The sequence below is a fragment of the Sparus aurata genome, chromosome 3, assembly GCF_900880675.1.
Source record: "Sparus aurata chromosome 3, fSpaAur1.1, whole genome shotgun sequence".
Lineage (NCBI taxonomy): Eukaryota > Metazoa > Chordata > Actinopteri > Spariformes > Sparidae > Sparus > Sparus aurata.
In genome coordinates, this window is record NC_044189.1 from 16144197 (window position 1) to 16159126 (window position 14930).

The 14930-nt window shown below is 43.3% G+C and overlaps 1 protein-coding gene across 9 annotated transcripts in view; it reads right to left on the bottom strand.

Moving 5' to 3' along the window:
- Nucleotides 1–227: 227 nt before the first annotated feature.
- The window catches only part of kcnq4 (potassium voltage-gated channel subfamily Q member 4), a 51275-nt gene continuing 36572 nt past the window's right edge, over nt 228–14930 (bottom strand). For 7 of the 9 annotated variants that reach the window (XM_030411582.1, XM_030411581.1, XM_030411588.1 and 4 more), the window contains 5 exons: nt 13213–13442; nt 13023–13122; nt 5106–5237; nt 3872–4010; nt 228–3462 (listed from right to left, as the gene is read on the bottom strand). In XM_030411582.1, coding sequence (XP_030267442.1) covers nt 3259–3462; nt 3872–4010; nt 5106–5237; nt 13023–13122; nt 13213–13442 — 805 coding nt within the window. In that variant the 3' untranslated portion in view covers nt 228–3258. The remainder of the gene's footprint in view (nt 3463–3871; nt 4011–5105; nt 5238–13022; nt 13123–13212; nt 13443–14930) is intronic. The other 2 variants (XM_030411589.1, XM_030411584.1) reach the window with 1 other exon arrangement.

Sequence of the window (14930 nt, forward strand, 5' to 3'; positions counted from 1 at the left end):
AAAATTAATTAAAAGATGTGCCCTGACTCTGATGCAACATGCAATCTACAAAATAAATTGTCACTAATATTTTTAAATCAATGTAGCAGAGGAGAAAGTAAAATATTTGCCTCCAAAATGGAGTGGAGTGGACTTACAGGAGTTAGATTCCATTGCTGAAAATATGCCCCAAATCACACAGTGTTGATTGAAATAGTTTCAGCACAAAAAGGAGACCACAGTCAGCATACAGTCCAAAGAGCTTTATTGAAACAAATAAATTAATAAGTTAGTCAAGTGAGCTAATTTAACCTCAGCAGATACACATTTTCATATCTCTTTAAAATATCAAATAGAGGTGTGCATTAGATTAGAAAACAAAGTAAGCGCCATATTTCATCAACCAGTAGCTACATCAATTGGAATTGGAAGACTTTGTCGGCTTGGCCTTTTGCTTATTGCTTTGATCAGTGTGTTTCATTTCAACAACAGTTCTACGACCTAAGAGAGCAGTTAAAGGGCAACGAGCTGGAATGTCAAATGGCAGCAAGTCAGTGAACGATGGATCGTCGGGCGTCGTGAAGAAGAACAGAGTGATAAAAAGAGAAAAGAGAGAACGTGCAGATTGAGTCATGCATAGCATTCAGTCAGTTAGACAATCAGTTTCTCATACTCGGTTACCTAGACTAGCGCCCCCTAGTGGCCTCAGAGGTAGTTGTGTGGAAGCCATAATTTGCTCTATGTGACATGCTTATGTGCAGAGTTTGTCCTGTGACGATACAAATGTCCATGCCTCCAGCCTCTGGATCTGGTGTTGACATACAGTGAGGGTGTGGATGCGAGGAGGTTACAATGATATACTAAACATAGTATTAACAGTATTATTATCAGAAAATATCAAAGGTTGCAGCACCTAAACCCTAGAATTACAAGTTCACAACAATTGATTTGGAGGCGTTTCTTTAGATTGATCAAGGTTAGAGCATGGCTATCCTCATGTGTTACCCCTCTGAAACACTCTTTAAAGCAGCATTAATATTTAAGTTTGAGAACACAACTCTATCAGTAACAGACGAGGACATAGAAGGCACAGGTCATTTCCTTTTACAGGAGACATCCTTTTTAAGTTTTTTTTTTTTTTTTTTCTTCCTCTAACACTGGGGCCACCACTAACAACAACATGCAATACAGTGGTCTCACATACATTTTCCTGAAGCTCAACATTCCAGGTGACAGTGAAGTGTTCACTCTAATAATGCCTCTAATAAGTAGGCATCTCGGCTAGCGTTTTTTTTCTATTAAATGAATGCAAAATTGTATGATGCCAACAGCAATTTCTGAGGTGCCATTTTATTCCCAAATGGCAGCAAGAGCATCAACTGGAACAATGTAGTACATTCACTGATTGAAGTCTAGGCTTGGTTTGTACGTGAAAATGCAGCACCTGAGTCAACTGGCTTGACCGGACCAAATAACTGAATCACTTGCAGGGACAGACAGAGTGTTTTCTTAGTGGAAGCTGGCAGCAATTATCTGATGACGTTAAAAAAATATACACGAGTTCTGCGAGTGGTGAGTGCGAACCTGATCAGCTGTGAGTAGTTACAGTTGTGTCATCGATGATTCAACTCGACAAAAAAACGACGAAAGGAAAATGCTACATTTTGTGAAAGATCGTATTTAAATGAATTAAATATATTAACTTGTATCCTACATTCACTTAAACAACCAAAATCAATTTAAAAAAAAACAAACATTGAAATCTGCCATTATTAGTTACACAAAATCGAGTGCATGAACATAATTACAGTAAAGAAATCAAAACAGAAAGACAAAAAAAAAAACGTGTTATATTTATCAAGTGCCAAAAGTATTTAAGTAAAGGAATTGCTTTCATTGTGTTCGTATGTGTGTGCATTTTGTGCACTCTCCAGTTTTGTCCACAGGCACAGAGCGTCCGCTGTGCGTCAAACATGTACGAGAAAGAACCAGAAAAGACAGAAGAGAGTGAGGTGGACTGACCAAGCCCAGCCCGGCACGCTGTCTGTTTGTAGTAGAGCTGTAAGGCTGGAGCCATTTCCTAAGACACGTGCATTCATGAGGAGGATAGCCCGGATTTCATGCGTTAGACCTGGACACCTTACAGGTTGTTGGTTGTTTAAAACTGGCCAAAAAAGTCTCTGCATCCTCTCCGCAGCTGCGAGAGCACTTTGCGTCTGATGACTGTGAGAAAAAGGTTGTTGATGTATTACCGTCTGCCCGACCTGAGGGTAGATGTGAGCGGTGCGGAAAAAAACATGACATAAGGTTTTATCTACAGGACTGGTCTGAGGAACATGCACGTCTAGAGAGGTGGGCTGCAAGACAGAGAGGTTTAATGGGCTTGGTACTGGACACTGAAAGGACATTTTGGCTCTATGAATCCTAAATAAGTAACAACATCCTTCACTTGAATGCCACTCATTTCTTGGGGAGGGGGTATTTTTATTTAAATTCTTTTTTGCAAGTGGGCTTATTGGATAAATAACTTCTGAGAGAGGGAATGGAGATGAAAAGAAACAACAATGTACAATATACACCAGTCACTCTAACACATTCTCCTGGCTCTGTTTTGGGCGATTAAACCAGGGCTTACACGTTTTAAACTCCCTTGTCTGGGGGGGGGGGAAGGTGTACCGTGGAGTCTTGGTGCTTTGGCGAGGTGGCTGTCAGCCCAGTCTGTCCGTCCAGGTTGCTTCTTTGTCCATCTGGTGGTTCGGGACCCACTGCAACCATCTTAAGGTACTGAACAAATGACTGGCATGGCACTTGCAAACTGTCAGTCAGTTGATTTAAGCAGAAATGAAGACAGGAGGAAAAGATTTCTCCAGCGATTTACAAAAATCCAAAGCTAAGTGTCTGAGTATCTACAGCTGAAGCTTAAACGTAGACATAGATATATAGCGAGAGGTGAAAGCGGGGGAAAGTGGTTCAGTAGTCAAGTCATAGTTGTTCACGTGTCCTCTTCATCTCTATCCTCATCTCGCGGGCTGAGAGTGTGCAGTGCGCAGCCTTGGCTGAGGCTCCTTGTCAGGTGGGGCCATCTGGTGGCCTCTGGAAACACATTCGCGTCAGGAATAAAGAGGAGGGGATGAGGGGGTAAAACGAAAAACATCCCAGGCAGTTATGAAATGTAGTGATTGGAAGACAACCAGGTCGGGCTGCCCGGAGTGAGGGCTGCAGGGAGACGTACTGTAAAGGGTTTGTGTTCAAACAGTCCCAGGACCACTCGTCTCGCTGTCATTCCAAGTTGCCGCTCTCAGACATGGAGATGTTGAGCGTGTTAGCGGAGGGGAAGAGGTCTCTTTGGTCCGTGGGGCTGTGGTAGTCAGACGTCAAGTCGGGGTCCAGGAGGGTGGACAGGGTGAAGTTGGATGAGCCTTTCTTTAGGCACTGGGAGTAGAAGCTGAGCAGGAGGTCCAGCTTGTTTTCTATAGACTGTACCTGAACAAACACACATAGATCGAAATGTGTCAAGCTTCTTTGGCACTAGTTCATCTGTCTGTCTAATGAGATGAAACATGTTTCTAGAGGTTTGGGCGAATAGTAACATTTGTTATCATTCAGAAACAACATATACTGTGAGTCTAAGCCACTAGCCGTCAAATCCACTTGGGAGCTGTAGAAATAAAAGAATAATGAATGAAAACCTCCTGGCATAGCTGAACAGGGACTTCAGCTCTTAAATACCAAAGCGCACCATTTCCTGCTTTCAGTTTATTTCACTTCCTGTCCTTTTTACAGCTCGACCAATGTGAATGAAGCAATCCACTGAGGTTTTGTTCCTGATTCACATGTTCGTGTGGATAGCGCAGCTCCACAAATGCTCAACAAATCAAACTCTTTCCGTTACCTGTTTTTCCACCTTGACTACACGTCCCATCATGCTTAGCTCATCCAGTGGGTCCAGTTCTGGTGGCGTCTTCTCTCCCTTTTCAGGGCGCGCCTTCTTATCGGGCTGGCTGGCTCCTCGCCCAATTATCTGGTCCACCCTTATACACAACAACAGATAACAATGAATATGATGACTTAAGACTCACAGGTTGGTCAGTCTTTTTATTGAATTGGTGTAAGCTTAAAGGAGAAGTTTGAAATATGGGGAAATGTTCCCTTTCTTGCACTTTTTTCTTCCTTTTGTTCATATGAGCAACTCCACCCTCTCTGTACAGTAAATATCACCTACACCCTGCCAATGCTTCTGCTGGCTTAGCTTAGCGCAGAGACTGGAAACGGTAGGAAACAGCTAGCCTGGCGACAAAGGCGACAAAATCCACCTACCAGCACCTCTAAAGCAAAGTTACTTGAAGTTATCCATTACAAGACTATTTCTTGACCAGGAGCACAGTCTGGGTTGGCAGTGACAACAAAACTGCAGAAAGTCACTGTTCCTGGTCAAGAAATAGTCACTTTAACATTATATTTTTGTACTGATTAATAACCTTCAGAGGTGCTGGTAGGTAGATGTTATTACCTTTGGACAGAGCCAGGCAAGCTGTTTCACCTTGTGACCAGTCCTTATAATAAGCTGAGCTCATTTTGGCCTTTAGGGTTAGGGGTCTCTTCCCTCTCCACGACATATAAATGCTGATGTAGGTCACTGAAAATGTCTTGAAAACACCTTCCAGGGTGAAGACTCCATTTTCAGTGTTAACGCCTGGACATGCAGAAACAGAGGCAGACCGGCGATGTTCTGTGGAGAGCTGTCATGTTTCCCTGGCTCATCATTTTGTGTCTTTTAAGACGAAATGAAAGTAAAAATAATTCATAGTATTTTCTGCAACTAAGCGAGGTACCACAAGATAACAAATCTGTTTCCTGTTTCTGATTATGTGATATTTTATTTCAGCTGTATGGACAGAGATTATTTCTGATACAGTGCAACAATCGTTTCATGTACTTCAGTGTGTCGATAAGTGTATTTCCCAAAATGTCAGACTTCTGTTGAGAAGGTAGGTTCGAAGGCACATATGAAAATCAAGTTATTAAACAATATTAAAACAATATTTTGATTGAGAGGTGCAAAGGGCAAAACAATCTTACAAAGGAACCCTTTTTTCTTATCACTCTTTTTGTTGTGTGCAACCTACCGCATCTGCAGGCTCTTGATACGACCCAGCATATCCAGGTGCCCAGCCGAGTACTGCTCTATAACGTCCTTCACATCATACGGACGCAACGTCTCCTTGAACTTCCTCTTGGCCACCAGGAACTTTAAGATCCTTCAGAAAACACACGCGAGATTCACTGTTAGTGCTTCAATGAGGACCTTTAAAGAGCCTCGCACAGCACATCCGCACATTTAGACGTACAGTAAACCTTTGGGAAAATGCAGGACAGCTATCAAACGGTGCGGGGGACCCTGAGAATAACAAGATTAATCACAGTCACAGTGACCTTATCATCCACAAACAGCCCCATAAAGGGAGCGGAGTCACATCGTACTAAGCCATGTGGATATATTGTGATGATGACAACATCTCCAAGACACATTTGCTTATCAGTACTTGCTGTTTCAGCAAATCCGCAGACAGTAATGCGTGACACACACACACAGGCGCGCTCACACACACACACACACACACCTCTGAGCTTTCCCTTGTTTCTGCTCTTTTCTCAGTTTGACAGCCACGTTGTTGCCACTGGTGAACAACAGCTGCTCCGAGTCCCAGCGCACACAGCTCATCATCACCACCCACATGTGGGGGAATCACATGTAGGAATGTTGACCCAGCAGTACTGCACCCGGCGGGCACATCACTGACAACCTCCTCTGCGGGAGTCAGACATCATGATGGGGGGGGTAGAGCAGAGGATGTGCAAGAGATAATGGGAAGGGAGCGGAGGAAGGAAGTTAAGGCATGTGCTGCGCTGGGAGGGTCAGTCAATTCCCTTCTAATCACTTATGTGATAGGCAGCTCAGAGATGCTGGCTCCGCACAAGGTCTGGAAACACCAAATGTAAGCGAAAACAAAATATACACACTCAAGCTGTCATCTCGCCCTGTGATGGATTGCGCCACAAGTCAAGCTGGGAGAGATGGCGAGAGTGGAGGGCGACGAGAGGGGGAGCTAATTTTACGAGGGAATCCTATCTCACACGACCAGACCACTAAGTCCACTATAATACTCTCACTGGCCTTCAGGGGAGAAAGAAAAAGAAATCACATCAAAGGTCCGGGAGGCGGAAGATCAAAAACACTCAGCTGTTCTGGGAAAACGTCACAAACACAACAAAAAAAGATGCCACAAATGCAAATACATACACACCCTGCACACAGCTACACATGTGGGTTAAGCAGGAGCAAGTGAAACCTGAACTCTGAGAGCGGGGTCACTCTCTGAAATAAATGCCGTAACCTTTGTCGGGGTCTGCAGCGCTTGCATTTTTTTTCGTTTAGTGACCCATGTTGCCAAAAAAAAAAAAATGAAGGGAAGTGTGAGAGGAAGGAGAGGAGAAGCAGGAGGAGGAAAAGGAGGAGGAGGAGTGGGGGTGGCAGCGGCGCTCTGTTTCTTGATGACTCCTGCATTTGCGGGTATTTTTGCAGCCCGTCCTTTCTTATTCTGCAGGTAGATGCAGATTTTTTTGCCAGGGTGGGTCTCAGGTGTGGGTGAGAGAAAAGGTTGGGGTAAATGGGGGCGGGGGCTTTCTGATTTGGATCCTCGGAGGGTTTCCTCAAAACGCTGACTCTCTCTCTTGGCCTTTTCATGATACATGGTAAGGCTTGACTGTGGGCCCCCACTCCACACTGAAGAAAAAAAACAAAAAACTTCCAGCTAGAGTGCGAAAGTCACTGGCAGTGGTACAGTGCAGCTTGCACGGCTCACGGAGAGATATCACACCGCGCTAGTGTTCGGAAGTTGAGATGTGAAAGCACAGCGATGATTGCAGGGACAGGAGGTGTCATCAAAATGCTTGCATAGCTAGTCCAAATATTTTTTGCAATTCAGCAAAGGTGGATCCCTGATAGTCTCCAATGGCAGGGTTTTATCTGTGACTTGAAAATGACTGTTATGCTGACAGGAATCCTAGCTGGGCCAAGTCGGGTGAGCCACTGCGGAAGCAAGTCTGATTCTTCACCAGATTAGACTACCGGCCTGCAACGTGACCAAAATCTGACGTACAAGCTACAGCGCGTGTATTCTTACAGAAAAACACACTGCGTAGACGTTTTTATTTCTTTAAAAATATGCTTCAGAAACTGATGACGCTGACTCAAGATGAAATGGTTATAAATAGAAGTCATGTCCGAGCTATTTCTTTACAAAGTGGGAGCTTCATCTGAGACTGCAAATGGGCAGAAATTTAGTGTTTTGTGCTACATTTTTTGTTGTTCCTGAGGATGGTAGATCACAAAAAGATATCAGGCCTTGGCGCGCAGGTGGTCGAGTGGTTAAAGCGCATGGCATAAACGCAGCTGACCCCCGTTTGGTTCCAGCCAGAGGTCCTTTGCTGCATGTCGCCTCCCCCTCTCTCTCCCATGTTTCCTCTCTGTCTACTGCTAATAAAGGTGTCTATGCCACAAAAAATCTTAAAAAAAAAAAAAAAAAAGATATCAGGCCTGGTTTTTCTCATCTCTCCACATCTTGCGGACTCCGTACCCAAACGGAACAGTGTATACATTTACCCAGGCAGCCGGGCACTGATAAACCACATGCATCTCTCCGAAGTGAAGTCTCAGCACTAAGTCCTGCTGCAAAATTCTGTGAAATCACAGAAATCAATCATGGACCATGCTTGGCTAAGATGCTGCGTCTCTGTGATGGTGTGTGTGTGTGTGTGTGTGTGAAGCACCTGCTGTTTACACACCTGCGCCATCTACAGGGACTCCCTCTCTTCTATTGTCTGCACAGAGCAGCTGAGGTCAGAGTTATTTGCTGAGTCAAGCGCGAACCAGAGGAGAGGTCATTTAAAAATGCTCTCTGTGGCTTAACAATAATACATCACGCTGCATCCAAAGACCGGAGAGTATCTACCTGCTGTACATTCAGTTTAAGTTTTATCATGTGAATAGGATCATACAGCAAATTAAAGAGTTCAATTTGAAGCACTAGTGAGAGATTGAGGCTCCTAAAACATTTATGAACTGTTTTGACTTCTGTTGTTCGGTGTGATGGAGGGTTATAATTCCTCTTTTTTTTCCTTTTTTTTTTAAGTAAAACTTCTTAACTTGTTTTCATTGAGAAACAATGGTGGGGTGGTTAAGCTGTAGGTGCTTCATTGTGACATCCTGAAGTCTCAAACGCACCGTCTCTGAGGCGCACACGCAGCAGTTCCTGTAACTTAACGAGGCTCAGGTGTGAAAAATGCAGCGGCTGTGAGACGTCAGTGTGTAAAGTTGAGTCACCGCGTGGAGACGTCAGTGGCGCTGAGACCCGTCTTGGGACACCGTCGAAGCTAAACAGCCCGACTGCTCCTGAACTTTGCGGAGGAGCAGTTTGTTTATATCTGAGAATCCAACCAAGCAAAGTAAAGACCAGCGCTGGGGAGGCTTCATGCTAACATGCTAACGGACCTGATGGCTGCCATCTGGTGAACTGAAAAGCAGGTAACCACCTAATTGTTAATGACAAAAAATATATGTGTATAGATATAAAACTCTGTATTTCATGTGTTTCTGATGTAGGTTTTCCTCACAAAATGTTCCATTATCCTTATTATACTGCTGTTTTGTGACACATTTTACCTTTATCAAAAAATGGCAGTTTCTTGTGATTGGGATATTGCACTCGCCATATTGTGATTTCAACCATATTTTGATGAACTGTGCAACCCTTATTGTCTTGTTACAATTCTTATTATTACATCTGCTCCATCGTCCTCGTAAAAAGAGACCTGTTTTGTTTTTGTTTTTTTCTTTTCCTCCAGTGTTTTAGATTTGGTTTGTGCGCATACAACAGGTCTACAAAGTTGTAAGCCCAAACTCTGCGACCTCTTGACATCACACTACGTCATCGTGCCAGGTTACACCCCCGCCTTTCCGAAACCCCGCTGTTCCGAACATAGACTTCAATTCATCGTAATGGCGGGGTTTCCCTTTTTTTCAAAGACCCCGCTATTCCGAAAAGGCTATTGGGGAAACCCCTCCATTCCAAAACCCCCGCTTCCGAATGGACACAATCAGAAAAGAAACGGAGGCTGCGCATTTATCCTTTTTTCCTTTGTGGGTTCAAACGTTTCATGTGGCTGATTAACTGCAAAACAAGCCTACTTCATATTAATGACATAACGCTCATTATGCTTCAGCTGGACAAATGGCTATGTTGAATTGAATTTTTTTTATCATGCTAAATATCCGAAATTGTATGAAAATTGCTCCATTATACCGATACTGATCCAAGTTATGTTAAAACGAACGACCAGAGGGGTCATTCCCTGGCAGATCTCACCCATGGGCCACAGTTTATTTCAGAATTGTGCGAGTGCGGCTGGAAGTGGTGATTTCAGCACCACGGATAGCGCGTGTAAAAAGATTAGACAAACGATTAAATGTGTTTGCTGCAAGCGAAAATATACTACATAATAAATGAAGATAGTGACATAGGCCTATTAGCAATAAAAAACAATGAGTTGTGTGAGTGCGGCCGGTGAGCGGACGGCAGTGTTTGATGTAGGAAGTAATGTAAACTTGAAAATCAATTTCGGAACAGCGGTGTTTAATTTTGGAACAGCGGTGTTTTGAGGGGAGGGTGGGAACAGCGGTGTTACGGAGTGGGGGTGTTTCATAATGGTGGTATTCCGCAATGGAGGGGTGTCGGAATGTCAGGCTGTCCCCATCGTTGCCACACATTTATGCCTAGTGGCTAGTTTGGTACATAAGAATTAATGATGCACAGCTGCTCTGTTGATGGCTGCACGGAACAGTATGGTGCGACGGACAACTGTTTCTCAACATTTGTAAGCTTGAAACCACAGGGTATTTTTAACATGGCGAGGGTCTGTAGAAAGCTAGGAGCTAAAAACACAGGACCTGCTCTATTGTTGGCTGCAAGAATCAACGCATAAGTCTCATCTGCTCCCTGTGTGTGTGTGTGTGTGTGTGTGTGTGTGTGTGTGTGTGTGTGTGTGTGTGTGTGTGTGTGTGTGTGTGTGCGTGTTTAATCTCGGACAGTTTAGTGACTTCACATCACAAATTGCCTTGCGGTTAATTTTGTCATTTAGCATCGTCAATCAGGACTAAAGTTATAGTGAGAGAAGGTCAAGAGAATGTTAAGCCTCTTAGTTAACGTAAACTTTGTTATTATATGAATCCTGAATCTCTAAATATGCAAACATGTCTTTTTAGAAGCTGAAATACTTTCACACAAGGATGTCTCATACTTTACTGTTAAGTCCATTCTCAGTGGCATCCTCATCACACATGCGTAAGTTGAAAACTGGACTCTGCACATACATCTTTCTGCACAGTGAAGCTTAAACTCTCAACTGTGAGGAAGAGAAGAAAAAAGATAATTTTTGAGTGGAAGGGGACTTTAAAGATCTTCTTTTGTCGATACAGACAAGGCGCAAGAAAGCGCTGCGCCATGCAACAAAGATTCCCAAGTGGAATTGAACAGACGATGATGTGATTATATGCATTTTAACAGCTGGGCCACCACCATTTTCACACACACACACACACACACACACACACACACACACACACACACACACACACTGTTTATTTCCAAGCACATTCCCACTTCATTCAAGGGCTTCAGAGAGTACGTATGGTATCACACAGACAGCGTCACGCCACTATGAGAAATGCTGTGAGGGAAACAGCGCTGACATCGGGGAGCAGCAAGAGAGCCGCTCTAATCCGCTCTCATCAAACCTCTCCGGAGACCAGCGTGGCCCCAACACCAGATGTCTGCTAGCAGTTGTAGTTTTTTTTCTGCCACCATCAGTGAAAAACTCTACGCACTAACTCTGCAAATGTGCGTGGGTGTATGTGTGTGTGTATCAGGGGGAGATTAAAAACAGAAGGTTGTGTATTTTACACATCATCGATTAATTACTGACTATTGTAATCATGGTCTAATGTGCCAACAGAGCATTTCTTTGCACACACCCTAGTTACGCGTGTGTGGTTTCACCTTTCTTCAAGACTATAAGCTGAAGAAGGCCATGTAGATAGATAGATAGATAGATAGATAGATAGATAGATAGATAGATACTTTATTCATCCCCTCAGGGAAATTATATATATATATATATATATATATATATATATATATTTATTTATTTTTTCCATTCATTCAGCACGTCTAAGCACACACAGTGTAAGGACATCCACCTCTCATATACGGCTGTAACAACACATCACAGCTTATAGCCAAGGAATTACAGGAAGAGATGACACAATGACAGCAATCAATATCAATACCAGCAATGCTTTTAATCAATTGTTATTACAGTTGTCCTTGTCTAAACTGAACAATATCGTTTCTCCCTGTACAATCATAATGTACAATGATCCTTCAGCTTTACTGTATGGATATGTGTGTGTGTGTGTGTGTGTGTGTGTGTGTGTGTGTGTGTGTGTGTGTGTGTGTGTACTATCACGCCACCTTACACATGACCGGCCTGAATGAGCTAAGCAACAAGGTCACTCGAGGGAACTAACCCTGCCTGCAAGAGGGCTCAGTTTCCTCTCCTAAGTGGATGTTTCTACTCCGTCAGCTAAATCGACACACACCAGCGTCTAAATGGAGGAGCAGCATGTTGTTCAGCCATTAACGCAGCCCGTAAATACCTCGAGAAGAGCTTACGGGCTGAATACGCATGCATAGGTTGTTCACCTGACTGTACTCCATAAGTGACCAGGGGGCCCTTTAATGGCTCTCTGTATTGTTTGCTTCATCGAGGAAATGTTGTTGTGGTATATTGCATTGTATATAAGTAAACCTTACCGAGCTCTCTCCTGCACGCAACTTCAATATGTTATGTCCAAATAACCCCGAGGGATGCCCTGATGTTTTACACACCAAACCTTTTCAGATGTTTCAGTAGTAAATCCATAACCAAAGAAAAAGCAGATGAAGTTTTAAAAATATGCTTTACCAATCGGCAGAGAGGTCCTTTACTGTAGTGGTAACCATAGTTTTGCTAACATTTTTTTTTTTTACTTTTAACATTTTAACCCTCCTGTTTAGCATTATAGATCCCAGTACAAACATTTCTAACAAAATTTGATGTAGTTGTACAAACATTTACAGTATTTACTATGTGCTACTAGACCAAGAACTAGACAGCAATGAATATTGTGTGACTTTGTGCGGATTTTTTAATGTTTTGTTTATTTGTTTTAAAAAATGTCATTTTATTTGTAAAAAGTTTTATTTATCGAGTTATAGATATTGCTTTTGTCTTTTGGACATGAACTGTTTGGTAGTGGCTCACAATTTTTCAAGAAAGTATGATTTGTTAAAAAAAAAAAAAAAAAATCTAATCCACAGTAACGTTAGCTCCTCTTGACAAAATCGATCCACCGTTTCCTTACGTTGTCATCCGAAGGAAACTTAAATAAGCTAACAGCGCCGTCACCCTGCACACTGTGGCATCCAGGAAAGATGCACAAGCGATGTGGAGGAGACATGACTGTTTAGCTGACTGGTTGGCTGGTTAGCTAGCTGCAAACTATTGTAAGCAATGCTATCCAAGACTGGAGAGCGAGTGGGTGAACCGCTGAAGCTGACGTGCTGAACGTATTTATACGACTTCCGCAGCAGGGCCGGGTTTATGCAAATCATAGGTGATTTGCATGATTTCTGACCCGCCCATTAAATCCTGAACACAGAAATGTTGAAAAACAGTCTGTGAGCCTAGCTCCAAAATTAAATTCAACATGGCCGAATGGCTTTTACATGTTTTAAGTAAACACATTTATGACCTGTTTAATGTGTTTAGAAGAAAATGGCTGATTTTGCTTTACACGGACTTTAAACAGTGTGGGACCATTACAGGGTTGAGAAAGGACCACAGCTACAGTAACATTTTTAGGAAAATGAACACCATGTTCTCACCTCACTGCCCGAATAAGTGTCTTCACTGCTGGGATTACCTCCTCCATGGCCACGTCACAATAGGGTTTGTCCTCCACACTGTCCTCCCCAACGCCCTCCACTGAGCCAAGACAGAGGGAGAGATGCTATCATCAAGAAATGAGCCTCGTGAGTGTGAATAAACAGTGTTTTGAACGTATACGTTGTCTACCATCAGCAGGTGGACGTGGTTTTAGGCGGAGGGAGGTGCGGAAGCGTGTGCGGTCATTAAAGCTCCAGCTCTTCTGGACCTTCCCCGGGCTGGTGGCCTCAGGAACGTTCTCCTGGCTGGGAGAGTGGCGGACACTGGAGCCCTGGGGAAGCGGCGACGCCTTGTTCCGAATGGTTTGGGACGATCGGGAATTGTTCATCCTGATCCGATCCCGGAAGCCAATCTTACTGCTGACAGTGAGGATAAAATAGTCAAACATCTGAAGGCAGAGTATTAAGTTTGGATCATGATACGGACTGGGTTTTTTTTCTCAATGATCACAATGTCCATGCCTTTGACCTTAGCGGGAAACTAAGCTGTGTTATCCTGGGAGTTTAGGGAAGCAGCAGAGGGGCGCACTGAGCTTGTTAGAAAAGAGTTTGTTAGTGTTTAACACAAAAATACGGCCTCTGACTTTTACCACAAACACACAAAACAGGGACACAAACAGACATTTACATTTTGTCTCAGCGAAGGACAGACTAGCTGACTTATCTAGGAGGCACTCTGACCACAGGGACCACTCGATAATGCTAAAAACTGATTCTGCCCCGAGGATTTGCTCATTTAATGTGCCTATCATAGCACCTGATTCAGCAAAATCACACTGAAACCTGATTCAAGACTCGCAGTTGTGCTGGAGAGGCGGAAAATGTTCCACCCACCATCAGAATGAAGACACGCTCCCTTAATCCCTCCAACAGAGTGAATGAGCATCAGGACATCAGCTTTAAAGCGCAGCCTTACAAAAAGGTGTCTCATTAAGCACTCACCACAACCCAAGGCAGGACGGTATGTGAGGTCATCTATTTACAGGAAAGCTATTTGGCGGCCATTCTCCCCCTAACATTGCCGTTATAGCATGCTCTTGAGACCACTCCTCCTCTGTAGCCACTTACACGTTACACACTGTCACGGATCCATAAGGCGACGCAGACATCATGCACTGCAGAGCAATTCCTGCCCAGTCGTTCACTCCCATATTTTTTTTCTTACGATGATATACTCTTTGTTAGTGCGTGTGTGTTATGGCAGGCCATTTAAATTAAAATTTAAATAGTTAGGGGGATGTTTGTGGGAACAGCGTTTCATACGAGCAAGCTGAAACGCTTCAGGCACAGACTGGAGGAAATGGGGGAAGATAGAGTGAAAGACCTTTTGCATGCTGTCAGGAAGGGAAGCTAATGATTTGGATGCATTCAGGACCGTAAACTTCACTGAATCTTTCCAAAACATTGAGAGAGTATCGCATGCAAACAGAGACATTTTAGCACTTAGAAACCTTTTAAAAATACAGCACAAACACATAGATTTTCTAAGGTTATATGACTAATTTGAAACAGGAAAAGCATGCTGAATCATTTAAACCTTCTCTCCAAGAAAACACTTTAAATGAGGCAAATAACTGGACTGAAAACATAAAGCCAGTCAAGAGCGGGGGAAATTCTTTCGACTTCAGCCGAAGACGTTGAGTGAATGTTTAATTTTGTCGTTTCATCAGATAAGCTTGATGAAACTTTGGATCAAAAAAACACAGTCACAGTCATAAACCATCGAGGACTTCTGTTGTATTTTCAACGCATGGTTTATCGCGACTTTCAGGCCAAACTAAGCATAAGCAGCCCTAGTTTCTCCAGCACGAGACTGAGCTGGAGAAACATCCATTCACAGCATTTCTT